The sequence below is a fragment of the Pleuronectes platessa genome, chromosome 15 (genome assembly GCF_947347685.1).
Source record: "Pleuronectes platessa chromosome 15, fPlePla1.1, whole genome shotgun sequence".
In the NCBI taxonomy this organism is placed as follows: Eukaryota; Metazoa; Chordata; class Actinopteri; order Pleuronectiformes; family Pleuronectidae; genus Pleuronectes; species Pleuronectes platessa.
The window spans coordinates 12,753,636-12,781,041 of record NC_070640.1 but is presented as its reverse complement, the minus strand read 5'-3'; the positions used below and the strand labels follow the sequence as shown (position 1 = coordinate 12,781,041).

The following is a 27,406-nucleotide window of genomic DNA, read 5'->3' as shown; positions in this document are numbered from 1 at the left end:
AAGGCCAGTGCAGAACACTACCGCGACATAATGCTTCTTCTGACGTAACGGTGAATGTCTGAATGCCAGGACTCTTTTTTTAGCCCCGCAGTGTTAACCAGGAAACTCATGTCAACAGTCATGTCTGTCAGCGACAACCCTCACCAGGTTGGGACACACCCTGAGGCGTACCTTTACAGTGGAACTGTAGAGCAGAAGTCAAATCTGGATTTACCTCGTCCACAGTAGTGGTGTTTGCATATCAGTAGCAAGTAGAGGACAGTGGATCTTTCTGATTTGGTATTTATCTAAACAACTACCTGTACAGGAGCTGGATATTTGATAGAGACTTGCTCAAGGTAAAGTGGCAACATATGACTTATCAGGCTGGTATTACACGAGCATGTGTCAGACGTAGATCCGGGCACACAGCAGGCTGCCAGCATCAATAACCAGTTCTGTGTCTATTGACAGAAGAAATAATCTCATGTTTGCCTGACTTTGTTTTCAAGTTTGGATTTTACCCAGGGGACGCCATGCTACATGGAAATGAAGACAAAGTCAAGATTTGCTCTGGTGGATCTTCATGCTGCCAAACGTATGCCGTCTCTGTAAGGTAAAGCTGAGGACTCTGTGTGTGTGTGTGTGTGTGTGTGTGTGTGTGTGTGTGTGTGTGTGTGTGTGTGTGTGTGTGTTAATTTGTCTCCTTTTTTCTTCATTTGGAATCACAGTTAGTTTTTAGGAATTCAGGATTATTCAACAAGATAGGTCATCTAAATACAGATAAAAGTATTAATTCCATTGAACATTATCGTTAACCTCTAACCTAGTTTCAAACCACATTTTGATTTTTCCTTAGAGCAAGATTACAGAAAAAACACCTAAACAGATGTCCACTATTTTTGTCCTATTATCTTTATTTTTAAGTTACTGCTAATATGTTGAGGAACAGGGCACAGGATGCACCTGCTACAATGTGGTACAGTGATGTAGACATTACTTCCCCATGAAGGGAGGATCTGTGGATTCAACCTTCAAACTACCTGTGTACCTACACATGAATACTAAAGCAGGACATCTGGATTTATTGAGGAAGGCAACATTGTTTTTTTCTTGCTCAATCGTTACTTTACCTTTACCTTTCTGTTGGGGATCTCTGTCCCTCGTTCCCTTTGTAATATCTCATATTTAATTGTACATCAGTTCTTTGAACAGCTTGTGTAGGTTTTGAGATATTATTTTGTGATAATAATTGAGAATGTACTATTTTTTTTTTTTTTTTACATAAAAACATTCTGAGCTGTTGGAAACTCATGTCTCTATAGAGTACAGCGTGTTGTATTTCTGCTCGCCATTCGCCACAGCTGAGAGAAAGGGTTATGTCTTTGTTCTGAGGTTTTCCTTTACTTTAAGGCGTGTCTGAACTGGAATGCATTCACATGTTTAATTTGGCGCTATTGACTCCTTCAGGACATTACGAGATAAGGCTAATGGACACAATGACGTGAAAAGAAGTTCAACACATATAATCATGGAGGTACAGCGTTCATTAGCATGGGCGTGATAAGGCAAAGGTGTTCCTCAAGTTTTTCATATGACTCATTGTGACGCTTTCCTTTGACTGTGGTAAATGAATAGGTGTGAGAATCGTCAAACGTCACTACAATGAAACTTGAACTTTACATTTTATATAGCGGGCAAGGAAATACCAATTTGAAAAGTGTTTACAATTATTTTATTTGCGACTTGTTACAGAATGAAGAATCCTGGCTCGCGTGTCAGACACCTGCACTGGCTGCAGATACTACTGGTCGTCCTGCTCACAGGTGAGGACTGACATCAGCTGTGACGGTTTAAAAAGCAGGTTGTCTACAGGCAATGGAGCAATAACTCTATTCTTAAACTGTAACTGTGTGACACATCTTACATGCTCATCACACACGCACGCACACAAGTCTTAAATTTTTTTCTAGCTCATTACAGTAACCTGTTAGTCTAGTTTGTTTGCTATCTCTTTCCTAATCAGAGAAGCCTCTTCCTTCATCAAGTGGTAAATATACTTATAGTGTGTTTCAACAACTTTGTATAACTGCCGCAGAAGGTCTGCCTGGGCCTCTCGACCATGTTAGGTAACCTAAATCTGAACTTTCAAGTTTTTTTGAAGTATCGCTGTGTGCCAGGGTGATACCAAATGGAATACATAGAAATCCTATATTTTATTTATCTATTTAATATATCAATTTCTTTGTATTTCAGTTTATTTTTCTCTGTTTGTTTTTTATGATTTAGTGACAGCCAGTGACCGGAGCCCTTGTGTTTTGGGGTCGTTAATGTGTGATGAATATAGACTGAAACCTCACTGGAGGGCGGAGGCATACAATCGTAGAACAGTACTTCTAATATTATCTCTGTACTTTATAATTACATTAATTATGTATATAAATGTCTTAAAAATCTCCCTTAAATCGATAATACAGATCCGTCACAGGATTTAGAAATTTGAACGTGTTGAATCTGGTCCATTAAACATTGTCAGGATGTCCAGTGTTTTCCATCGGGGGGGTCACATCCATCACTATGAAACTGAAGTCATGTTGAAGAGTAAATATCGTCTTTGTCATTTGTTTCTGTGCAGACTGACGAAAAGCTTTTCTTCCCTCAGGTCACACTTCCTGTAATTCCACCTCCACTGCTCCGTTTCCTCCTCCGACCCTCTCCACAGCAGCTGCATCGACCTCAGGTAAACGTACTAAAGCTGTCAGAGTCACTTCTACTCCGGTTCAAACATCTGGCCACAGAACAGGCCAATCATCTATTTCAACTGGTCGTGACAAGTTCTGATCACTGCTGGTCACACATGGACCACTGACACTTTTAATATTTTAGAAATTAGTAGTTTTCTTTTATAGTTTCAGACAATAAATGAGAGCTCCATATTTTTGCATCCAATACTGACATACGGCCGGATGTTACGTTGTGTTGGTGAGCAGATTCTTTCTGAAGTCATTTCAGTGAAAGGGTTGACTCCTTGTTCTGTTTAAAAACCATGAACCTAACGTGGGGTTTGAAAAAAATGTGACACTGCCCTTTAAGATCAACTTGAGCCACGAAGATTATAACTTGGCCAACGTAAAACATCTGTTTTCTGTGGCTTTTGTATGTGGATGATGTTTTGGCTTAGTGGTGATCATTTATTCTAAAATGTTTCTGTTGGTTGCATCGTGGGAAACGTAGGACCCTGTAAAATTCTTGGATTCAAGAATATCTCATCCAATGCTGCATTGATTTTGATCATTCGGTTATTATGTCTCCCCAAACTATGTTCTGTCCTTGCTTATTATGACAGCATCCTACTCTCTTCACGTCACTGTGGATGTCTTTGGACCGGAGAAAGACGAATCAGAAATCAATAACTGGGTATGTGGGGGAACTGGTTTTCGACATGTTGCTTATTGGAGTATCAGTTTTATGATGTCGGTTTGTATCTTATGATTAAATGTAATGAACATCATGTTCTTTTTCTACAGCTTGACCAAGTGTTCACAAACCAGCTGGTGATCTGCGGGTCTCCAAGCCCAACAGCAACTATAACAACTGCAACTACACAAAGTACATCTGCGAGCACCTCAAATGAGACGACACCAATGACGACAGCAGTAGCAACACCACAAAACCACACAACAACAACCACACAAACTGCATCTGCGAGCACTTCAAATGAGACGACACCAACGAAGACAGCAGCAGCAGCATCACAAAACTACACAACAACAACTGCCACTACACAAACTGCATCTGCGAGCACTTCAAATGAGACGACGCCAACGAAGACAGCAGCAGCAGCATCACAAAACTACACAACAACAACCACACAAACTGCATCTGCGAGCACTTCAAATGAGACGACACCAACGAAGACAGCAGCAGCATCACAAAACTACACAACAACAACCACGCAAACTGCATCTGCGAGCACTTCAAATGAGACGACACCAATGAAGACAGCAGCAGCAGCAGCATCACAAAACTACACCACAACATCTGCTACAGCTGCCACAACGGTCAAGAGCACCAACACAGCTACAACATCTCAATCCAACACAGCAGCTCCGACGCTGAGCAGCAGGCCGACAACTCTTTCAGCCGACACCACACAGAAGCCAACTCGACCGAAGAATCCAAATTCAATGAAGGAGCTGGTAACTCTTCCAATCAGTGACGGACTGACAGCAGCCAGGTATCACAACGACGATCTCTTAAAGAAAAACAAGACAACTAATTCATGAATAAATGACTGAGTTATTTAATACAACTTCTTTATCAATTAACTTTGAATAATTCATTAATTTGTTCATATATTTATCCCTCACAAATACATTTCTCACCAGAGAGAACTATGGCTCAATACGTTTCATATGTTTATGAGAAGTGCTGAAAAATGTTGGATCATTGTGAGACTGTGGCGTGACTCATTCAATGGTGGGCTGCCACAGTCGCAGTAATTAAGTGGAAAACTTGTTTTTAAGTGGAGCTAACAGTAACAAACATATAGGAGAATCAAATTGTGCTGCTGTTAATTTGGAAAATAGACGAGCCCTTGCAACAATGCATATTTAAAAAACATCTGAAATGTGTTCCTGTGATCAAAACTTAAGAAGAAGCTGAGGCTGTGTTCCCCTGAACTGAGGCCACAAGTTTTAAACACAAAATGATGACACATGAAAATGTACCTAATTTCCCCAGAATTGCATTTATATTTGTCATCATGTTTTTCTGTGATAAGCAAAAATGTATCGGAAAAAGAGACAGTTAAACTAGAAAGACAAAGCGAATTTGATGACTTCTTAAAAACGTTCTCTACTGCAGACTTAACTCAAACTTGCTCTTCATTGTCTCAAATTACTTTTCAGAAGGCTCAGAAGAGCAACTGTTCTATTTGAAGTAAGTCAACTTTAAAACCTATGCGTAGTTCACAGCGTGTGTAGGGCACCATCCCGTTAATGGGGATTCATTTCTGTTTTCACAGGTCTCATGCAGCCAAAAGAAGGCAATAAAGTAAGTGGAATAACACACTGTTTTCAATTGACTGAAATGAGTGAAAACGATGTATCTGTTGCTAACACTGACCTTATACCTCAGAAACACAACGTGTACTGTGACGCTGCATCTGAGCCAGGCCGTGTCTCCATGCTGTATCCTCCGTACGCTCTGTGCGGCCAGTAAGGCGTCCACTGATATCCGGGTGGTAGGAAAAACAGCAGATAGAATTGGTGAGGGACGAATAATCATCAGTTACAAAATTACCATCCTAAAAAGTCAACGCAACTAACCCACTGTGTCACTGGACAGGTCCAATACAAAATGGCTGCGACCCACTTGACAGAAACAGGTGCATTTACAACGGCCCCAGCATTGCATCTTGGTAAGAACCTCTGTATTTATAAAGTTGGTGTTTTCATCACTTCCCAACTTGTTCGACAAATTAACAACAAAAACAAGAAACACAAGAGTACAGTGACGCTTGAATATAATCTAAAATTTGTGTTTTTCTTTCAAGGTAAATTTACAGTACTGCCTATGCATTTTTGTTTTTTCGGGGGGGCTATCATAGACTCTATATAAAGGTGGACAAATTTTTCCACCACACAAAGATACAAGCGCTGCCAGAGTCAGACCTCGACCAATCATGAGGCAGTCTCAGCTGTCAATCAGGATGTTTCACCCCCTTTTTAAAGCATCAATTAACTAATCAAAACCGGACTTAGCGGAAAAAGGGGCACGTAAAATCACGTTGAAAATGACAGACACCATCTTTCTGAAAATAAATTTGATACATATTTTGATTTGCTACAAATCCCATCAGCTAACATGGAGGAGGGAGGATTCTTGACCTGTACTGTAGCCAGCCACCAGGGGGCAATCAAGACACTTTGGCTTCACTTTTGGGAGCTTTCATGTTGTCCAACTTTACTTCTTTATATACAGTCTATGGGTCTAACTGGCATACTTCAACTATGGTTTTATCTGTCACCAGTGAGGTGTCCGGTGATGCATATGTGGAAGATCAAGACAACTCAACTAACTGTCGACCAGGTGAGTAAAGGAAGTGTTCAACCACTTGGGAAGTTTGTCAATGATCGACACACAATAACACACACAATTAACATGTTTCTTACAGCAAAAAAAATACATTTGATGTAAATTAACTTTTCTTCTATTAGGGGAGGTTTTGTTTTTATAACATCCTTTGAGGCCCACATTAAAATATTTAACACATACATAACACTAACCAACTGCTTCTATTTGATGATGCATCTGATGTCAGATGATGACCATGATGATGATGATGATGATGAAGGCTGGTTTTGGCTAAAATTACTTTTTGAAACTTATCCTCAAGTTTGCAAAGACAATGATTCCTTCCTCATATAAAAACAAAATGTCTGGGCGGATTGTTTGTTATATCAGTTTTTTATAGACCAGAGAGACTGAACATTTCTTGCAGGGTGCATCAGTGTTTTACAAGCATCTTTAGCCATGTTTCAGTAAATCTCTTTTTGTGACAGTTCTTCCACACGATCTGATACTTTCGATTCAACACAAGTAGCAACAAGGCTCCTTCACAATCCCTCCTTCTAAATGAGGTTCCAGCTTCTCACCTAGGAACCTACCTGTAAATCTGTGTTTCTCGTGAGAGCTGCTTGTGAGCCAAACAAACTCGACCAGGCATCTTCCAAGCTTTTAAACGACCGGTTTCTATTCCACTTGAACAAGAAAGACTTGTGGGAAAAACAGCAGCCGACTTCCTCTTTGCTGTCAGCCATGACAATACCTGCTGCCCGCGTGTTCCCTTCTCCCTGTGCGTGGCCTGACAGGCACCATAGACTGTAGAGGTAGACGTTATGACAGCTAGCTCAGCTCTACCGCCTCCTGGTGGCTGGTAGGAGTACAGATCATAAATACACCCTCCTCCATGTTAGTAGATATGATATGGACCAAACAAAATAAAATTTCTATAAAAGTTAACATCAAATTGAAGTACAACAATTGAAGTAACTGGCGACGACTTCTTCAAATGTAAAAAAAACAACAGAATATGCCTCCATACTGCTCCTGTGGTGTCATCCAAGTGTCCATAAGCCGCGACATTCAAATTCGACTCGAATCCTAAATTTAGCCTAACTGTCCGCTGTTATCCTCAGCCTGGAGCTGCGTTCACGTTCATGCGCACACACGCACAACCTTGCGCCGCTATGCTCTCACCCAAGGGGCTACAGCAAGTATAAGGGTAACAGAACTATTTTTAAGCTTTCAAAGTAACCGTGCAACATTTTGGGAGATACTCTTTCTTGCTTGAAGTAAGAGGAAAAGCTTGGAACCACATATTTCTACGTGGTAAATATGAAGCTACAGCTAAGTAAGACCGGGAAAGTGGGAGATGTTGTGACACAATCTCCATCTTCAAGTGTTAGTGTCTCTTTAGTCAAATTTAAAATAATGTTGTAATGTGACAAAATATCGTTAACGTTGGTTCAATGCTGATGACGGACTTAAAATCAATGTTTTACTGTGGTTCTGTAATTACTGACACGGTGAACTAATATGATTTGACTTCAGTTTCAGAGAGAGAGAACTGTAGCTGCTCAGCGTATTGCAGCAGAACTGGTTCGTATTTTTATCAGATAACTAAACCCCCAGATTATTATCTAGATTCAAACTGAAAGCTTTTTACAAGTTACCTTTTCTTCTTTGTTTTTAGATGCATACTACACTTTTCAGATATTAATACAGAGTCCAGAGGTGGACAAGCTATACGTCTTGACCGAGGTAAGTTCCCGTGCACACACAGAGCATAGATACACGCATGAATTTATGTTACAGTATTTGTCTTTACTTTATATATTCAAAAGTTAAATTCTTATTGCATCAAACTGTGTGTGATGTGTTTTTTACAGGTTTCTAAAATAAAAGAACCAGTCTGCTCTCCAGTAACAGGGTAAATTTGGCCATTCTTCATGTATATACAAACCAAACTATATAATAATGCATAGACTTTTATGACATGAAAAATAACTCCTAATATTTGCAATGTTCCTTTTCAGGTTTTCATGTCCTTGGTCCCTCATTTCATCAGAATACAAGGTAATCAGCCAGTAACACATCATCTTTCTGAGTTTTATGAATATTTGGGCCGTTGCAAAACCCTAGACTGTAAATAAAGATGGATGACACATCTCCACCTCCTATTACATTTGCTAAATAAAACATACCCTGATACGATCACTGGCATCTCACACTGGTGACATTTTGTGGATGCACAGTGCACAATAGCGACCATGGAGTGGATACAAGTGCTTGATACATATTGCAAGTCAGTCTGCTGTTATAGCATCAAATAAACGCCTTGTCATCCATGTTTATATACAGTCTATGATAAAATGTAATCCTGGCATATCGGCCACATAAATAATATTTTAGACACTTTGTTCTTTTTGCCTAAGCACACAAAATAAATGGTAATCTATATAAATTATATACAATCACTTGAGTTGACTAAAATGGATATTTCTACACAGGATGTGCATTTGTTCTGTGACAGCACAGGAGAAAGGTAATTAATCATTTTAAAAACACAACACATTGTATGTTCTGGTGCAGCATTTTAACTGTGACTGAAACTTCTGTGCACCTCTGACTTTTCCTTTTTATTCCAGTCTTCGAAGCTGCAAAGTGATTGTCAGCTTTGCTCGTGAGGTTCCTATCTGCAACGTGTCGGCAGCCGTGACCAATCAGTTTGCGTCCAATGACCAGATCAGATTTGATGGACTGGTGACTCGAGCAGGTACATAGCCATAAGTCCATTCAAAGTCACTTCATACAGTCAAGACAAAATGAAACAGATTCATCATGTAAAAGTTCTTCATTTATGTGATATCTGAAATGTCATGCAGCAATATGTGGGAATTCAAATACCAGTGAGGATCCACTGACGTCACAGGTCACATGGGACAACAGGAGCCTAAAGCCTGACAAGTTTTGTAATGCAACAGAAGAGTCTATCAACCTCACCTGGTTTGTACGCTTTCTATAACATCAAAATGTTACAGCTGATTTTAAAAGTATTTCCTCCGTTAGATTTCAATTTGTCCTTTTTTGTTAATAGTCAAAATGGGAAAAATGTGGTCGTGGATCTGGATGAAAAGTGTGTTCACATGCCGTCCACCACAGTCGGCCCGAACGTGACGGCCATGCAACCAAACACCACCAGGGCTGTGAACGCAACCTCATCCCCACTGAACACGACTGTGAACGCAACCTCATCCCCACTGAACACGACTGTGAACGCAACCTCATCCCCACTGAACACGACTGCTGAACCCCTCAGCAACACCACCGCCACTGCTAATGTCACAGTGACAACACTTAACACAACCACCATCACTGCTAATGTCACAGTGACAACACTCAACACAACCACCGCCACTCCTAATGTCACAATGACAACACTTAACACAACCACCTTCACTGCAAATGTCACAGTGAATACAACCCTCAACACAACCACAGCCATTTCTAATGTCACGGTGAATACAACCCTCAACACAACCACAACCACTCCTAATGTCACGGTGACAACAACCCTCAACACAACCACAGCCACTTCTAATGTCACAGTGAATACAACCCTCAACGGCCCCACCACAACAACAAATTTAACCACAACCGAGTCAGGTTAGTGATCACCTCAGCTCTGTGGAACCACTTTAAACTTCCAAGTTTACATTATTACGGTATCATTAAAGTATCCCGTCTGCATTTTGCTGACTGCAGCTGAACGCCAGGCCACCGCGATGCTGGAGCTGACCAGAGACGTGGCCAACCTAAACTCCAGCCAGGTGGATCAGCTGGTGTCTCAGCTGCTGGACCTTTTGTCGGGGCCGACCATCAGCCTGGCTCTGGGAAACAGCACCGTCCACATCGTGAGCAATCTGCTGGGGGCTCCTGCTGAGGTGCTGGCCGACTCCTCCAGCAGGTGGATTTATTCAACATTCTCTGACACATTTTACACGGCTAGAGAAATGACATGACATGACTGGGATTGAACTTGAACTTGAAACAACAAATGATTCCTGCTGATGACAATGTTAAGTCTCATGTGCAAGATCAGCACAGTTTCCCACAGTATTGATTCAGTCTGTGGTGGTAATGGGTTATTTGAATGACAGGTACACAGTCTAAAAAGTTAAAGATGAGTTGGATTTGATTCGTGTTAGAGAGAGAACTGCACTGCATCCCACAACTGCAGCAGAAGTTATGAAGTCTGTCCGCATGAACAGTAAAAAACATTTTGGGCCAGAGCATGTAACAATTTTTTGGGGGTTCTTAATGAAACTGTGACGGGACAAATAAGAATATGGCGATCACATATTCCTCATATTGTGACCTTGAGCAGGTCTGGCCCCCAGGGGTTGGGAACCAGTATAACTGAACTGGCTCAGTGAATAGTAGATTAATTGCTACTCTAGACAATAACATCTCCTCTCTGTTTCATCAGGATTATAGAGATCATTGACACAGTGGGATTGAAGCTGGTCCTCAACGATCAGGCGGAGACCCTCTTGGCCTCGGCCGTGGCTTTGTCTGTGAAACCAGTAGATGGCAGCAACTTTCAGGAGACAATTTTTTCCATCTCAGACCCCACTGATGTACTGGTATGTCATCATTAACATTTCTCTTTAAAAACTGAATGTGGTGTTTTATTGCTCTAACATCACCAGTGGAAAAACTTACTGGACTTACTGGGATATTGAGAGTGGAACAAAGTTCTGGTTATGGCTCTTTAAGTAAAATAGTGTGTTGTCTTTTACACTGATAGTTTCATAATGCTGTTAATGACTAGAAATTGTTCTCCAACATAACGTAATATTTGCAAATAAATTATAAAGAACAAGTTTCCTAAAACTTTAGATTTCACCCACATGATTATATACACATGTGGAAAGGCTGTTGCTGTTACTGCCTGCAAACATCCACAAGGTGAACTAGGTCAGAAATCCAGTCTGCCAGCCTACTTCTTTTAATCTCAAACATGATTCTAATGTCATTTCTGTGGGTGCCTTCCTGGATTACACAACAAGCGGTGAAAAAACGTCCCTGTGATAAAATCTGTTTAGCCTGTGTCTCTCTGTGTGCTGCAGGTCCGTGGGGATCCCAGGTCGAGGAGGAGCGTGAGAGCAGACTCCTCCATCCCTCAGGGCTCCATCAGGCTGCCCCCCACCCTCACACAGGACCTGACCACCGAGCAGCAGCAGCTGGCCTCACGAGTCCAGTTCAATTTCTACCAGAAGAGCACAGTGTTCCAGGTCTATACGTTCAACCAATGTCCCATTCACATATATGTCTTAAATATTATTAGCTGGGAGACACAGGAAACTTAGACTCTCGGCTTTTGATTCTTACAGATATTTATCACTCTTATCACCTTTGTTTTGAATGCCTCCAGGAATAATGTTCGAAGGACTTTCCTCATATTTGGTAATTTTTTTTGTATTAGACTCATAGATGACCTGATTAGATTTAGATGGTCAAAGTTCAACGTTACTGTGACCTCACTAAGATATAACAAGAAATCCTTGAGGGATATTCTTCAAGTTTGGTACGAATGTTCACTTGGAATCAAGTCTGAACTGATTGGTCAAAGGTCAGAGTCACTTTCATCTCACAAACCTGATTTTGGCCTCTTGATATCTCAAGTTGTCAGATTAAGTGATTCGATTTCAGTGGTCAAGTGTCAAAGGTCACAGTGACCTCGTATGAGTCTGGAAAATGTATGTCGGCTTTACCTTCACTGGTTAATGGAAGCTTACAACCACTGATCGCTAATTTTAGTATATATTATATTTCAGGTTTAGTGCTTTAAAGAGAAGTGACGCATTTTCTTTTGACTTTCACATTAAAACAATTGTTTTTCCAGAGTGTTAATTTGTGTTGTCTTCAAACGGCCTCACAGGACAGCTCTTTGGGTGAACGCAAACTTAACAGTGGCATCCTGGGAGCGAGTGTGGCCAACCTGTCAATCTCAGGACTGAAGGACAATGTTGTGATTCACTTGAGGAACAACGAACCAGTTCCTGTGAGTCTGCTTTCAAACACTGTCCCCCCCCGACATCAGGTCCTGTTAGAGGCTGTCAACTCATAAATGCTCTTGTGCCTTTTCCCAAACTCCAGGAGGATTTCAAGGCCGTGTGTGTTTTCTGGGACTTTGCAATTAATAGTAAGGCTCTCTTGTTCTTTTTTAACAATTAATAAAATAACATATAAACAGGTTAATATAGAAATCTCTTGTTTACCCAACAGATGGGTCAGGTGGCTGGAACGAAAACGGCTGCTCTGTCCTGAACAGCACAGACGACATGACGACTTGTGGCTGCAACCATTTAACCAGTTTTGCAATCCTGCTGGTGAGAGGATGATCCATTTTCTAACTCACTCTCAGGCATCTTTTTGTTTGCTGATAAAACATCACTCCTGTAACTTCTCTGTGTTTTTCAAACAGAACCTCGCCAGACAACCTTTAACCGATCCCGTCCAGGCCACCATCCTCACCTTCATCACATACATTGGCTGCGGAATCTCTGCCATCTTCTTGTCTATCACCCTCCTCACCTACTTGGCGTTTGGGTGTGTATTCAGAGCCATTACATAAATAACACAGATCCAAACTTTGATAATTGCGGTTGAAGGTCTTGGCTTATGCTGCCGGCGACAGACAGTGGCCAAAGGCGTTTTGTTTACGGCTGGTCCATCCCAACTTTTTCAGGAAACTTCTTCAAATTTGATCTGAATACACGACGTGAACTGATTGGATTCTGGTGAAGGTCGCTGTGACCTCAGAAAATCCCTTTTTTACCTTGTGAACGCATTATCTCAAGAACGACTTAAGAGAATCCTTTATAATTAAGTCCAAGTTTTCACTTAGAGTCCAAGATTAACTGATTAGTTTTGGGTGGTTAAAGCTCAAAGATCCAGGTCACTGTGGCCACACAAAATATATTACCTTCAAGTTGTACTACTCTTTTATAGAATGTGCTTAATTCAAAATACTACAAAGTAGGTGCATATATTTACGATAAATGCATATTTCCAATCGTCTACATCATTTAACCCCTGCAGGAAGTTGCGTAAGGACATTCCGTCCAAAATCCTGATCCAGCTGTGTCTGTCTCTGCTGCTGCTGAACCTCGTCTTCCTGATTGATGCTTGGCTGGCGCTCTACCCAGACGCCCTGGGCCTCTGCATCTCCACCGCCTGGTTCCTTCACTACTTCCTGCTGGTTTCCTTCACCTGGATGGGACTCGAGTCCGTCCACATGTACCTGGCCCTCGTCAAGGTCTTCAACAACTACGTGTCGCACTACATGCTGAGGTTCTCGTTTGCCGGCTGGGGCATCCCGATGATCGTGGTCATCATCGTGATCGCTGTTGACAAAGATAACTATGGTCTTGTCTCCTATGGAAAGTTTTCCGATGGCCCGACTGATAGCTTGTGAGTTTTTCATAACAAAGTAAAAAATGCTCAACAAACAACAATACACGTGAAATCAAAAAGCACAACACAAATATCCAACCCGCTGACTCTCTCCTGTCTTCTCCCATAGCTGCTGGCTGAAAAACGACATCGCCTTCTACGTCTCCGTGGTGGCGTACTTCTGCGTCGTTTTCCTCTTCAACGTGGTCATGTTCGTCGTGGTGGTGGTGCAGCTGTGTCGCATAAAGAGGCAGAACCCACACAACATGCAGCACCGCACCACGCTGCAGGATGTGCGCAGCCTGGTGGGGATAACCATCCTCCTGGGCCTCAGCTGGGGCTTCGCCTTCTTCGCCTGGGGGCCCGTGAACCTGGCGTTCATGTACCTCTTTGCCATCTTCAACTCCTTGCAAGGTGAGGGTTCACATCACAGTTTATCATTACATTTTAGCGTTTTGTACTTTTTTTGAATCAATATGCCTAAGCACCAACTTTCTCTGGGACTCTTTGTTATCGACCCAAATGAGTTGCATGGTGATGAGCTATTACAATCTACCTCTTCTCTACCTTACTCATCATCACTTGCACCAAACCTGCAGGATCTGCTCGACTACTTTCACTCTGCCTGGAGTCCAGCTCTGATCTCAACGAACACTTTTACAAAAAAACACCTTTGTCTGATTGTGTGTTCGGCATTTGAGGCTTTTAAAGTTAATCTTACAACAGTCGTTCAAACCCGTAATAAAAGGAATTTGTGATAAATGGTAAATGGACTGTTTATAAGCCTCCGATCGTATCGACCACTCAATGTTAAACACGTATTAACACTCACCAATTCACACCCACATTCATTCAGGGCCTTTAAAGGGCTTTTTCTATCACACACAATTGAAACACGACCAGCACAGCTTTCGTGGGAAATGTAGGGCTCAGTATCATGCCCGAAAACACTTTATAATGTTGACTGTGCTAGGAGTCGAACCATCAACCTCCTGGTTAATGGTCGACAATCTCTTCTTAAGTAAGATTTTAATCTTATATGATTCACCTTGGGAATTTTATAAAATTATATATATATATATATATATAGAGCATTATCTAGAAATAACGGACTTTATGCACACTGGCAGTTTTCAGTAAAATACATATGGAACTGACCCCTGGAAGAAAAGACCATTGTGTCTGTTTCCAGTAGTAGTACATTTAATGACTTGGTGCTGCACACTGTGAAAAAGATTTGCTGTGGCCTTTAAAAGATGCTTCTGTTTTTGCAGGTTTCTTTATATTTGTGTTCCACTGCGCAGTGAAGGAAAACGTGAGGAGGCAGTGGAGGATCTACCTGTGCTGCGGCAAAATGAGACTGGCAGAGAACATGGGTCAGACAAGTTCACCTTGCATTTCACAGATCCACCATTATTTGCATGATTGCAGGGAGTAATGACACATTGAGCTCTGATGAAGATGTCACATTTAATATCGTCAAATCACAATCGTATCAGTTTTTTTTTGTATTGCTCGTATTCACAAATCATTTGCCTCTTAGGCTTTAACAATCTGTACATCCTCTGTCCTTAACCCTTGACATTGGGGAGGAGAAACTACCAAAACACCGAAACCTCAGGGAGACACACAAAGGGGGAACCAGTGTCCTAGAGCAACTACCTAAATATATTAACATCTTGTGGACTTTCTCTTCCCAGAATGGAGTCGTACTGCGACACAGAAGACTACGAAGAAGTCCTCAGTGACCAGACTGACGTCCCTTCAGTCGTCTCAGTCGTCCCAGTCCAACTCATCCAGCTCCTCCTCTTTTCTCGTCCACAATACACCACAACAAACAACAGAGCAGGCTCGTGGCATCGGTGAGTGAAGAGAGTCGAGGGTTTTTTACGTCAGAGCCACTTGACTACGACAGGTTCAGTCATTAAAACACTTACTGTTTGCTTTGGTTGGTTTTTAGAGCAGGACTTTACTCCAACCATATTATATATCTAATAAGTTTTGTATATCGCTGTAGCTGATTCAATATTTCTACTGCAACCTTGATTTGACATTTGTTGACAATTGACTTTAAAATGATCTTATATTACACTCATATCCACGGAAAAGTAGAATATTGGTGTATATTTATATTTACATTGGGAGAGGATCCTTTCTACCGAGGCCATGTTTTTTACAGTAGCCCAAACTGGACAAACTAAAGGCCTTTTGAGTTTTTATGACAACCGAATGCTACCACAGGTTCTCTTTCATATTTGAAAGAGGAAGGTGAGGTGAGAGGTATTCTGCTGCAACTAGCAACTTCACCACTAGATGTCCCTAAATTCTAAACACTGAACCTTGAAAATGTTGTTCAAACATGTTTTGAACTTAGCTCCTCATTGGGGATATAGTTATTATCAGTGTTGTGCAAGTTCACTACATGAACAAGTAAACATGAATAGTTCACGTTCATAGTTCACCATTTAAATTCTGAACTAGTTCATATTTCAGTTAATTTCATAGTTTTAAGGTGGACAGTGAGAATGAAAGACCTAACTTGTTAAAGAAAACCTTATCCATCACTACCCCTTGCCTTTACTGTCGGAATGTTTATCAGACAGTGTGTAAAAATCCCTCAGATAATAATAAGGTGCATCGGATCTCGGATGTAGTTGCTGAGTCTGCGTCTCTGCTTTCTCTTGCCATCTGTATATGAGACCGAGAGCTGTTGTGTTGCAGGTATGGCCTGCCCCTTTAAGGAAAGTTTGTAGTGTGTGACGTAGTGCACCAGGGTATTGTGGGAAAAAACGCTAAAAGTTTGTTTATAAGGAGAAGTGACGAAGCACCTAGAGGTGACGCGAGTGTTGCTCCTGCTGTATATCCGAGAAATAAAGTGGCCGCATTCCAAGTAAAGAAACATCTCCTCCTCCTTCTTCACGGAGCGGTCCGGACGGCTGGTTACCAGCCAGACAGCGAGCCAAGATAACCAGTGACAGGAGCGGCTCCTGGTACAGGCGACATAGGAGACTGATTTGTCATGACGTGACACATGCAATGTAAAACAATACATTAACGTCACACCATCATCCTCTAACCTCGGGGACGCACCGGAGGTAGAAGCGCTGTGAAAAGCGCTCCGCCTCCTTTCCTCGTCGATGTTAAATACTTTGGCTGTTCGCACCTCCAGCGTAGTGCCCATATATATCTATGGTAGTGCCGGGAAGAACCAGGAAGCGCCGCAGCCACACACAGCAGCAGAAGCCCAGTGCGCAGGAATTGCGCGCGCAGCTTTTTTTTATGAAAGGACACTGAAAATGAAAAGGAAATGTATCAGGGAATAAATAAATGTGCAAATATATTTAAGACATTTATTTTGACATTTATTTTGGTATTAACATTTTTTTTTTTCTGTATTAATTAATTTATTTCCTTTTTTATTTTTTTTTTTTTATTTTTTTTTCTGTATTTATTTATACATTTTTTTTTTTTTTTTTTTACTTAAGTCATGTATGGTCCTCCATAGTCGAGACACTGGCCAGAGAAGAAAACACTTGGAATACGTTGCTTGTTTGGTCTGCATGTGTGTGCCATGTGTGATGGGTAACGTAGTGCGAAGTCTAGTTAGTTGGTTTCGGTTAGGCTAAATCGCGGACATTTTACGGGCACTGAGCAACGACATGGTGAAAGCATTCGATTTAGACAGCGTCTCTCCTGAGGAGAAAGTATTGAAATGTCCCGAGGGTCAGTGAACAGGTAGGGGTGGGGCACGTGAAAGTTCTAGGCCAATGGCTGTAGGGTTTTGTGGGATGCCAGGCTCTCATTGGCTGATGAGTTGGCGTATCAAGGGTGAATGAGGAAGGGGAGTGAAGAATACAGTGGTGGATGAGAGGAGTGTCAGAGTTACGAACAAGAAGCGTGTCGTGTTCGCTGGACTTTAATAAAGTTACACATAAAGAGAGAAGTTTCCTGTCGTCTATACGCGAGGACGCTGAAATATGAACGTGTTCACCATTCATATTCATTATTTGTCATTGAGTTGCGTTCAGTTCATCGTTCTCATAAAAGTGAACGAGTTCATTGAACGCGTTCTTTTGCGGTCGTTCATGCACAACACTGGTTATTATATAGTTAAACCCATTTATTAGAGATAATGAAAGCAGTGTTTCATTACAGGCAGCCCATATGAAGACCGAACAATCACAGCAGAGGAAGAGCCCGGCATGGACGTGGTCCACAATGAGATCAACAGACAGTACAGAACCCAACAAGCCTCCTGATCCACAAAGGGCAGAACACACTGTCTAGGAATGGCTTAGTTTGAAATACATGTATATAATGTAAATTAAGCAATGCTTTATGTATTTTGAGAAAATGTTCAATGTAAATTATGATTCTTGATTTTTATACATTCACAAAATAGCATTTATTCTTTTGTACAATGACGTTATCAGTATATTATATTACAATGGTAAAAGGCCATATAAAGAAAAGATAACATATTTAAAGGGTGTCTTTCTCAGAGAATAATTCATGGATCTTTCATCCATCCATCATCTGTACTGCTTTCCTCTCGAGGGCCGTAAAAGGACTGTTGGGCCTCGAGGAAGTTATGAACTCTCACAGTGTTACGCTAGTTATTCATTACTTAATAAAACCAGAGGAAAACAAATAAAACAAGGCAAGAGACTTTTCCCCCCAAAACATTTTAATTGTAAATGGTCACAAAAATGTCTCATCTTGAGTGGAACAGAAAAGCATTTGGTGAAATCATATGGAATAAATAAATGTAACTGAGTCCCACAGGGTTGCTCACGTGTAGACGTGCTGTGTACTGTATATGCAAGCTACATTCACTGTCCTTCACATGCACGTTATACAGTCTTTAAAAAAAACTTTAAATATATCAGGAGAAACCAAGGTGCTAATAAAATATGACATAAAAACAGCACAAGCACAAAGGTGGCATTAAAGTGGTGGAAATGTTTCCCTTTTAAAAACACATTTGGACTTCAACACTACAGTCATCACTGGGCGTGATCACATCGCCTTGATACAACCTGAAAGAATCAAATCACATTTGAGCGGCAGTAACAAAACTAGAGCTTAAAAGCGACTCCCTTCAGCTGCGCTGCGTCTATACATTAGCCTATCAAACAATTTGAGCTCGTAACTCAAGAAAAGAAAACAAATCTAAAGAAATAAGAGAGAACTCACTTGTTTGTGAGATGAGTTACACCAAGTTGTCAGTGTATCAATCAGTGTTTAAACATCTAACAGATTTTCTCAGCGTACATGCAAATGGACATTCCAAATCAAATAACACAAATGAAATACAACTCGTGAGTTGTAGTAAACAATGGTGAAACACAACCAAAAAGGAACGAGAAGGAAGAGCAGGGTAAAATGGGGTGGATAGATAGGGGATAATCAAACTGTCATTGAGCCCTTTACGATGTGCTCAGACTGAGTGTTTTGCAGCCAATTACAGGACAGATGTAGTCACAGCTGTACCGGTGTTAAAGTAACAGGCTGCTTTTAGGGCTGAATTTCAGATTAAGGACCAACTAACTGGGGACTGTTTGTCCAACTGTGGACACAATCTGTGTCTCAAATTGGGAAAACTGATTTGTGGTTCAGGGGTTGAAGTTATTTGTAAGTATAAACTACTCAGACTTAAAACCATCACAGGAACTCCAGTATTTCTTGTTTTGTTTCTCCAGATCCAGTCTTTCAATCTTTTGAAGGCCACAAAACCACTCGCTTTTCTCGACTTTGACATGCGTTTAATTTACATGTCACGTTCAGTCTGAGCACAACCTGAAGGCGACAGCAGAGAGAGAGAGAGGAGTACAGCATTTACATTCCACCTGCTGGGGATTCAAGCAGAGATATCCAGAGCTTTACTTTTTCCATATGGTGTAGAAAACCCATCTGATATAGTAGATTAAGGATCATACAAAACATAACAAAAATGTGCAGTATTCGTGTTTAGGAATAAATATGTGATTTGAAAAGATAGTCATGGTTTCTAAAATTGAGGCCTATTCCTGTAGTTTTGCCTTTTTTCTAAAATTGGCAGGTTGATGGGACGAAAAACACCTGAAGGGTTCAAGCTATTAAAAAAAGCTGTTGGCTTTGTGAGAACATGATTATCAATATGGGCCAAATCTACAAGAATAAGATACAAATCCAACTAGAATAAATATATTTACATTAGTTAAAAAGTATTACTTGAAGAAATATCTTATGAAACAATTGTGAATGTATTTAGTCACTTGTTTTGTCGGCTGCATCTATCTATTTAAATCTAATAATTCCAGATATCTCTGATAGTGACTCATATTTTGAGAACTGTTCAATTTAGCAGAATCAAATTTGGTGCGAATTGGACACTAGACACATTTAAAATGAATAAACTTTGGGTAAACAGGCGACCAGCAGTGGCTGAGACTCATAAACATATGCGATGCTGTTAAGCACGTTCATGACAACGGCAACAACTCACAGTTTGGGGTAGTGCGTTCTGAGTCGAGTTTCACTGAAGCCAAATCCTGCAACCGATCTTGATTTGCTATTAAAAGGTTATTTGAACAGTTTCAGAAAAGAAAGCTGCAAGGCCAAGTACACAAATCACCCCAAAGAGATACGGCAATAGTTAAAACAATACCTTAAGCATTACAACCAATGAAAGGATACAGCTCCAAGTATGATGGCACACACACCACCTCTTTGGAGAAGCCCACGGGACACGAGAGCTTTCCCAGCTGTTCCTCGTACAGACTCAATGCCTCCGACAGGTTTACGCTGTTGCCCTGATGACGAGAATAAAGAAATGCATATGAAATCATAACTGAAGTGGTGTGGTCCAATATTCAGTCATAATAAAATGGAAAGACACGTTTCTGTTTGTTGATTTTGCAGAAAATATCCCTGTTTGACAATTTAAAACTAAATGTTATATTAAACAATGAAAACTAAAGGTTCAGGCCGAGTAGAATTTCCTTCCTCCTTAAAAAATGTCTTGCCCAAATATAATCAAACATAAAAAAGTTTAGGTTAAAGCAAATGTAATTAAGGTGGGGCAACTTTTCACGGCATCTCATTCTCGACCCGATTCATCTCAGTTAATGCTGACTGAACAAAAACAAATATTCACATATTTATAAAAAAAAAAAAAAAGACAATATCAAAAGTTTGCACTAAGCATCCTCAGCAGTATTTACAAGAACAAGACTGACCTGTGTGAAATATTTTCCAGTTGGGTGCAGTACTTTTATTGCGAGATCCAAGATGAGTCGCAGGAACTCCCATGTTGAGTCTAAACAAATCCAGTTGAGCCAGTTAAGCAATAACAACTCCTACAACTGCATTTACATAACACCACACATTATCAGGGGAATTGCAATTTTAACCATATATAAAAACAGTGTGCACATATAAATATGTTAAATACACAGACCTTCTTCTGGCTCCGTGGATATCGGGATTGCAGTAAGGTCATTTATTACGTAATCAAACGTTCGTCCTTCCTGGACATACTTCTTCAGCACAGGGACACAGTCCTCAACCAGTATCTGTAACGTACAAGAGAAGGAGAGTTAACTTATCAAGCTCCTTTCATTTGGAGAACATGATTAATTCATAAATGTGCACCCTTGCTCTATAGAGGGTTAATCAATACGCATTTATCTTGCTCTCATCTTAAATTCAGTAAAAATTTGAACTGTCAAATTGTTGAGACACAATTTCCAGAGTCATGAAACTAGTTTCCTTTGAACAGGGGTAAATCAACCCGGTAACAAATGCTGACTCTACTACTGAGCAGAAAACTACAGAAGATCAATTCAACAGCTCCACTTCTGACCAATCAGATCACTGGAAATACTGACTCATTATCCCTACCGAATTCTGACACAGACAAAGGAGTCAATGATAAAGTGACAAATAATAAAGAGCAGTGGATATTTGTTTGGTAGATATTATTCTTTTATTCCCAATTACGATGTTTACGATTCTGTTTTACTCCCACTCTATACTGAAGATATATGAAATAACTCTTTATAGCTGGGAATAACTTCCAGTGTTTGCAGAGCTTCTTATTCTAATACCAGATATTCTTCAGGTTTGACCGTGTTGCAGCTGTGTATGTCTTCAGGTGTTAACGGCAGTTACTAACCAGCTTCATGTTCCAATAACTCAGGATTACCCGTTAATATTTACGCAGCACTCACTTGGTAACAGTCTCCCTTCAGGTTGTCGAGGATATTGCCGCAGGTTTTCCTCATGTGCACCTTGCACCCGTCGATCACCTTCTGGTCAATGTGCACACTTAGTTAAGAACCAATCAGGTGCAATTGCTGTAGTGGTTGGTAAAAAGGCTGCAAGGATAAAAACTGCATTGCCTGAGTCAATACACAAAGTTGCAGCATTGCAGAGCTCATAAAGGATATCTCCACCATGGTGATCATCTTTGGCTTCTGTTTGACCACCTCGGCGAGGATGCCTCCATCGCCTCCTCCTAATATCAGCACCTCTTTTCCAGCATAGTTCTCTTTTCCACTCCCTATAATGGCTTGGGTGTAGGCCACGTCACTCTCTGCCAGATCTGCAGGGCAAACGATTAATTTACACTCACACATCCAGCACAATCAAGAACATTACTCTTGATCAATTCAAAGTGTACTCTGCTCTGTTGGTGGCGCCAAACAGAGGACCTTCTGTCTCAAAATGACTCATCTGACATTTACTGTTGTACTTTATATACTTACTAACATCTCCGTTGAGTATTAGGATATTTCCAAACTGCTTTGAGTGCAATATTCGTATGTTTTGGTATGCAGAGTCTTCCTCGTACACCACCCGGTCAAAGTCATACTCAATCAGTCTGCCGTCAGCTGTGGGCCAGTATCGGTCAACTTCTCCCCCTCGTATGAGAGCTGGGAGCCTGAGGGAGTGAATGGTGAACAACACAGGTAATCAATATTACTGCAACATGCAAGTGGCATGCAATACAGCCATCAGCTTTCTACAACATGAGCAGACCTACAAACCTTTTAATCCTTGTGATATTGCCTTTTAGCAGATCCTTTAGCTTCTTTTCCAGTGCATTTAAAAGCTATAAAAGAAAAACAGCCGAGTCTGAGACACCATAATAAGCTCAAGTGCAGAACAATTTCCATCAACTAGTGGGATATGAAATAAGCAGCAGTTCAACAGTGAACAATGCAGCAGCTATATCTTTTACTGTTCACTGTGTGTGTAAAGTTGGGATTCCATCGTAACTACACAGCAAGAGGACAACTGGATGTGCAGTCATTGAGAGTGTTTTTGCCCTGAAGGCAAGTAGAACTGTGTCCATTAACGGTGCCAAGAAAACTATGAAACATGACTACTTCTACACCATTACTCTCAACACATGCTTTTTACATGTATTTGCATGAGGAAGTTATTACATTACCACACATATATTCTGTGTGCTTTGGCTTTAAGGTAAAAGTTGACGTGATGAATGTTATTTTTTTTTTTAATCACCTACATTGTCTAGTTGTGCAATGTTGTCCTCTTGGTAACACTGCAGATCAATAGTGACCAACCCATGGGAGTGCACGCGCAGAACAACAAGCCTGAGAAATGCAAAGATGAAGAGAAGCAGAAAAAAAATTGATAAGTACATTTATAAAAATATACAACATTTAGAATTCAACCCAGTATCGAACAGTTTGAAGGACTCACACCCTGAAGCCTTAAAAATCACTGTATAAGGTTTGTTGTTTGAATATTTTTACGTTTTCTCAGTCTGAAAGTTCAATAGATACAACACCTCACTCCTTATCCTCTGCATGTACCAATCATCGCTTCTCTATCACATTATTAAACTGCCACATGATGACATATATCTAGCGGTTTGGAACATACTGAGCAAACAGATAAACGGCAGGTAATAACTTGTCACCAGTAGGATCCTTAATTGCACCAAGACCACACCCACCCAGCCAGGTCTCCACTAAGGCGCTAAATAAAGAGCTTTAGCCACTTAAAATGATGGGAATTATCCATGTGATAACTGTGCCTGGTAAAACACTTGTTTTAGACATCTGTGACCAAGCAAAAGTTTTTCGTATTAAGGGTTTTATCACAAGCAGCCCAGAAAATGGTATGTATTCATTAAAATGCCCACAATAGGGGTTTTATGGGTACAACTATATGCACGTTAATGACGAGAGCTCCACCCGACGCAATGAGGTGACCTATCCTGTTGTCCATCATTCCAATGAGTTCTCACATTCTTTCTCTTACATTAAACATAAAGGAAAAGGTAAAATGGGAGTCTAATGGACTGCATCAATTTTGATTATCAAATCAGCAGTGTTAAGCTCTAACTCTGAAGTCTTAGTTCTATCATACAAACCAAAACTTCCTCACTCCACGTTGTACTTACGGGGATTTACTACTAAAATCACCAAAAAACTTCAATGAGAACTCTTCTAGCAAGGAAAAGGGAACAAATTTCAAAATGTTGGACTGATTATTAAAAGCACTCCACCGGCTTCCAAACAGCAGAATTGAAATGGAAAGTGCATTTTCGCTCAAAATGTTAATCTAATATTATAGAAAAACTACACAGCGTTTCTGGAAATCACAAAGCTTTTAATCATCTATAAAAAAAAAGTGGGACAAATAGAGCAGTCGTTCTTACCTGCCATTTTTGCCTACAAAAGTAGCAAGATATCCATGTCCATTTGTTTCATGGACAGTCTCTGTCATTTCCTGCTCCTGAAATATGGACAGTAGGCCAGGAACTGTCGATGCAGGGTCAACTGGGAAAAGCACAGAGCATGCAACATGAAAACAGATCTATACTTATTATAAATTCACTGCATCAGTGAAAGAGAAAAGTTCTTAGATCCTTAGATGTTTATAAAAACACGACAATGCAACAGTGCTTCATTAGAAGTAAAAGCTGTGCATAACCGTCAGCTGGTGTAACTGCATCAGTCATTTCACGTCTTAGAGTAACAAATACATAGTAGAGTGTTGCTGAAGAAAAATACCACCAAATATATAGAACTTCAATTAACAATATAAACATTTTCTTATGTAAAATAAACATAAATGCACATATTTTCTGCATTGACTCTACTGTAAAATGTCCTATCAGCTAAAATCAGCACCAATGTGTACGCTGATGTCTGTGAAAGGCTCATATCAGCTGATCAAAGGATAAAACTCTAACACACTCTGTTAGTTACTTGGCACCTTATGACCCGTCTATGTGTTTATGGATGACTTTGTCAACTACTATATGTGTGGGGGAAATGAGATAAGATAAAACTTTATTGAGTCCAAACATGGTACATTTTCTTGTCAGGTCAGAATGATGTAGACTAGAAAATAACAATACAAAAGAAGTCCATAGTATAATAAATATAACAAAATAAAAACAGAATTTGTCCATAGTATACAGAATAAAAACACATTTATAAACATATACATTATGTTAAGATGCTAGCTTTTTTTTATCTGTTTTGGGCCTTCCTTCTTTGTGCTTTCCTTTTTGTTTACAGTTTTCATTATTGGTACCTCCTCTATGTTTTATTCTATTACAAAATAAAGTTATTTCCAGTGGGATGGATTCTGGCTATTGCCATGCACTTACTTCTCTAAATGTTGGATAATCAAGTTTATTAAAAAACTGCTCCGAATAACAATGTGGTGTAAATATTTAATGACACCATATGCTCTGTAGGTAAGTTTACATTGTACTCAGGATGAGTATTCCCATTGTTTGCAGCTTTACACTCAATTTAGGAGGGAAACGTTATGTAATTTGACCCCACTCAATTTATGTAAAAAATATATATTTCCATGAGGTTTTCAGATTCCTATTAAACACATGATCAGAGTATAAAACTGTGTCATTTTAACACACCGTGTAAATTATAGATACTTTGTGAGTGTTACCGCAAAATGGTTCACACTGGTTGTTTCGTTAGCACGTAGTCGCCTCTTCGGTTGTTTTTGATGAACAGTCACGTTGTGTTTCAGACACATGCAGGTTAATGCTGGGGCTCAGCAGCATCTCGACCAGGAACGTGCGAAATAAAAACTACAAAGATGGCCGAACATGCGCCACTTCCTATGCGACAGCTCTGGACCCAACGCAGGATTGAACGTACTTTATTCACATTGTTCGGCGGAGAAGTATCGAGCCACAACAGAACCACGACTCCGTGTGGACCAGATCACCACTAAGCACACACCTCCACCTAAGCACCGCACACTTCCACTAACCCGGTCCACCTGCTCTGCCCCGCAGCGTGCCTGAGGATGTGTGTGTACATGTCTCTATCGGCCATGTTCCATCCAAACTAGTGCGCTGCCGCTCGTGAAGGGCAATGACAGGCGAGCGGCTTCGTGTTAGCATTAGCTAGCTAGCATGCAGCCCCACTGCAGCGGGTGCGAGCGAGCTCCCGCGTTTAGCCGCGCGTCGCGCTCCTCTTACCTGCCGCGGAGAGGTTGAGGTCGAGGGTGTAATGTCGCAGTGCCATGTCTGACTGCAGCCGTCATCCATGCCTGGAATAGGCAGGCAGCGGATATTTATTAGCCGAGACGGAGGGAGGGTCCTGCCGCTACCAGCGCTGATAACACTGCTGCCGCCGGAGCAGGCGTGGCTACCGAACCGCCACCGCAGAGAGTGGAGGCTGGAGAGAGAGAGTGATCCCTCCTGTTTCTACAGGGCCGCTCAGCCTGAGGTGACAGGACCACATGTGCGAACTTTACATCCGTGCACGAACAAATCTCAAATATGTATCATGGTGATTTATAATAATTTAATATCTCCCGCCTCTCGGTTTACAGGCTTTTATATATGTGTAGAAAGCCCCTTTGGCCACCAAATGAAGACTTCCTCTAAAGTAATGACTTGCCAAATCGAAACAATGACTTTCAAAGTAGCGACTTAGTATTTCAGAGTAAGGACACAAATTGCTTCATAGAGTCTCATCTGGACTTATCTCAAAACAACAACCTACTATCCAAAAATAATGACTTAATATCTCCAAATAATGACTTAATATCTCCAAATAATGACTTAGTATCTCCAAATAATGACTTAGTATCTCCAAATAATGACTAATTATCTCCAAATAATGACTAATTATCTCCAAATAATGACTAATTTACTCACAATAATGACTTTTTTAATCACAAAGATGACTTGGTGTCTTAAAATAATGACAGTTTCTCAAAATAAAGAGTTAAGTTATCCAGGACATAAGACGTCAGGCCATTACATAGGCGTGAACACTTGGTCCTGCAGCTAAATGTCCTGTTGGAAGTATCAGGTTCAACTGCATTGGATCTTTACTCAAGTTATATTTAATCGTATAGCCTAACAATCTGGTTAGATATAATATTAAAATGGCTGCATCAGTTTAGCTGGAGGAAAACAATCCCTATGAAGTGACTGCAGTCTTTTTCTGAACTGTCATTCCTCCCGATGCCTCATGTGTCAAGGTCAAGTTGAACTCAACTGTCACAAGCCCGTCCACTATTAATTACAGTAGAAAATGTTTCATATACTGCGTACAGTGCTAGAAGCAGTAGCCAATGAATGAATGAATATGTGTGTGTTAAGTTATAAGTGCGTTACGTTATATGTCAACATTGCAATGATTGGTTTAACAAAACTGAAGAGAGAGGAAACCGTAGCAACATGGAGACAGTGTAGCCAACAGCAACTAGAGAATGTCAAAGAGACCTAGAAAGTGTCCAAGGAACGTTGTGATGCTCTGGACGACCCGGAGGCCTGATTCAGGGTTTCTTTAAAGCTTTGTAGGTCTTAGTTAAATTGTATGTTTGAAGCTGGACTTTAATTTGAACACTGGCCTCTCATTGGTTAAGGCCCAACATCCTGTGA

General features: G+C 40.6%; 2 protein-coding genes across 5 annotated transcripts; one reads left to right on the top strand and one right to left on the bottom strand.

Annotated features, from left to right (window-relative positions):
- The first annotated feature begins 23 nt into the window (after positions 1-23).
- LOC128456622 (adhesion G-protein coupled receptor G6) lies at positions 24-18,306 on the top strand. Of its 4 annotated transcripts, none has more exons than XM_053440857.1 (31): positions 24-338; positions 508-595; positions 1,735-1,805; positions 2,642-2,719; positions 3,326-3,396; positions 3,507-4,216; positions 4,890-4,920; positions 5,006-5,034; positions 5,119-5,249; positions 5,329-5,401; positions 6,014-6,072; positions 7,597-7,644; positions 7,739-7,806; positions 7,935-7,975; positions 8,082-8,121; positions 8,556-8,590; positions 8,694-8,821; positions 8,931-9,051; positions 9,143-9,711; positions 9,811-10,012; positions 10,535-10,691; positions 11,178-11,342; positions 11,990-12,112; positions 12,208-12,253; positions 12,337-12,440; positions 12,536-12,660; positions 13,153-13,524; positions 13,637-13,920; positions 14,781-14,882; positions 15,207-15,368; positions 17,662-18,306. In XM_053440857.1, exons 2-31 carry the CDS (start codon positions 516-518, stop codon positions 17,763-17,765), a joined length of 4,329 nt encoding a protein of 1,442 aa, XP_053296832.1. In that variant the 5' UTR covers positions 24-338; positions 508-515; the 3' UTR covers positions 17,766-18,306. The 4 variants fall into 4 exon arrangements, with proteins under 4 accessions (XP_053296832.1, XP_053296833.1, XP_053296834.1 ...); XM_053440858.1 differs by having other exon boundaries at positions 492-595; positions 4,893-4,920; XM_053440859.1 differs by having other exon boundaries at positions 492-595; positions 8,703-8,821.
- sms (spermine synthase) lies at positions 18,173-26,156 on the bottom strand. Its single transcript, XM_053440869.1, has 11 exons — positions 25,991-26,156; positions 24,185-24,305; positions 23,024-23,111; positions 22,539-22,603; positions 22,257-22,432; positions 21,939-22,093; positions 21,720-21,809; positions 20,948-21,062; positions 20,727-20,806; positions 20,185-20,300; positions 18,173-19,419 (listed from the first exon to the last, which is right to left on the bottom strand). Exons 1-11 carry the CDS (start codon positions 26,034-26,036, stop codon positions 19,389-19,391), a joined length of 1,083 nt encoding a protein of 360 aa, XP_053296844.1. The 5' UTR covers positions 26,037-26,156; the 3' UTR covers positions 18,173-19,388.
- Between the last annotated feature and the right edge of the window lie 1,250 nt (positions 26,157-27,406).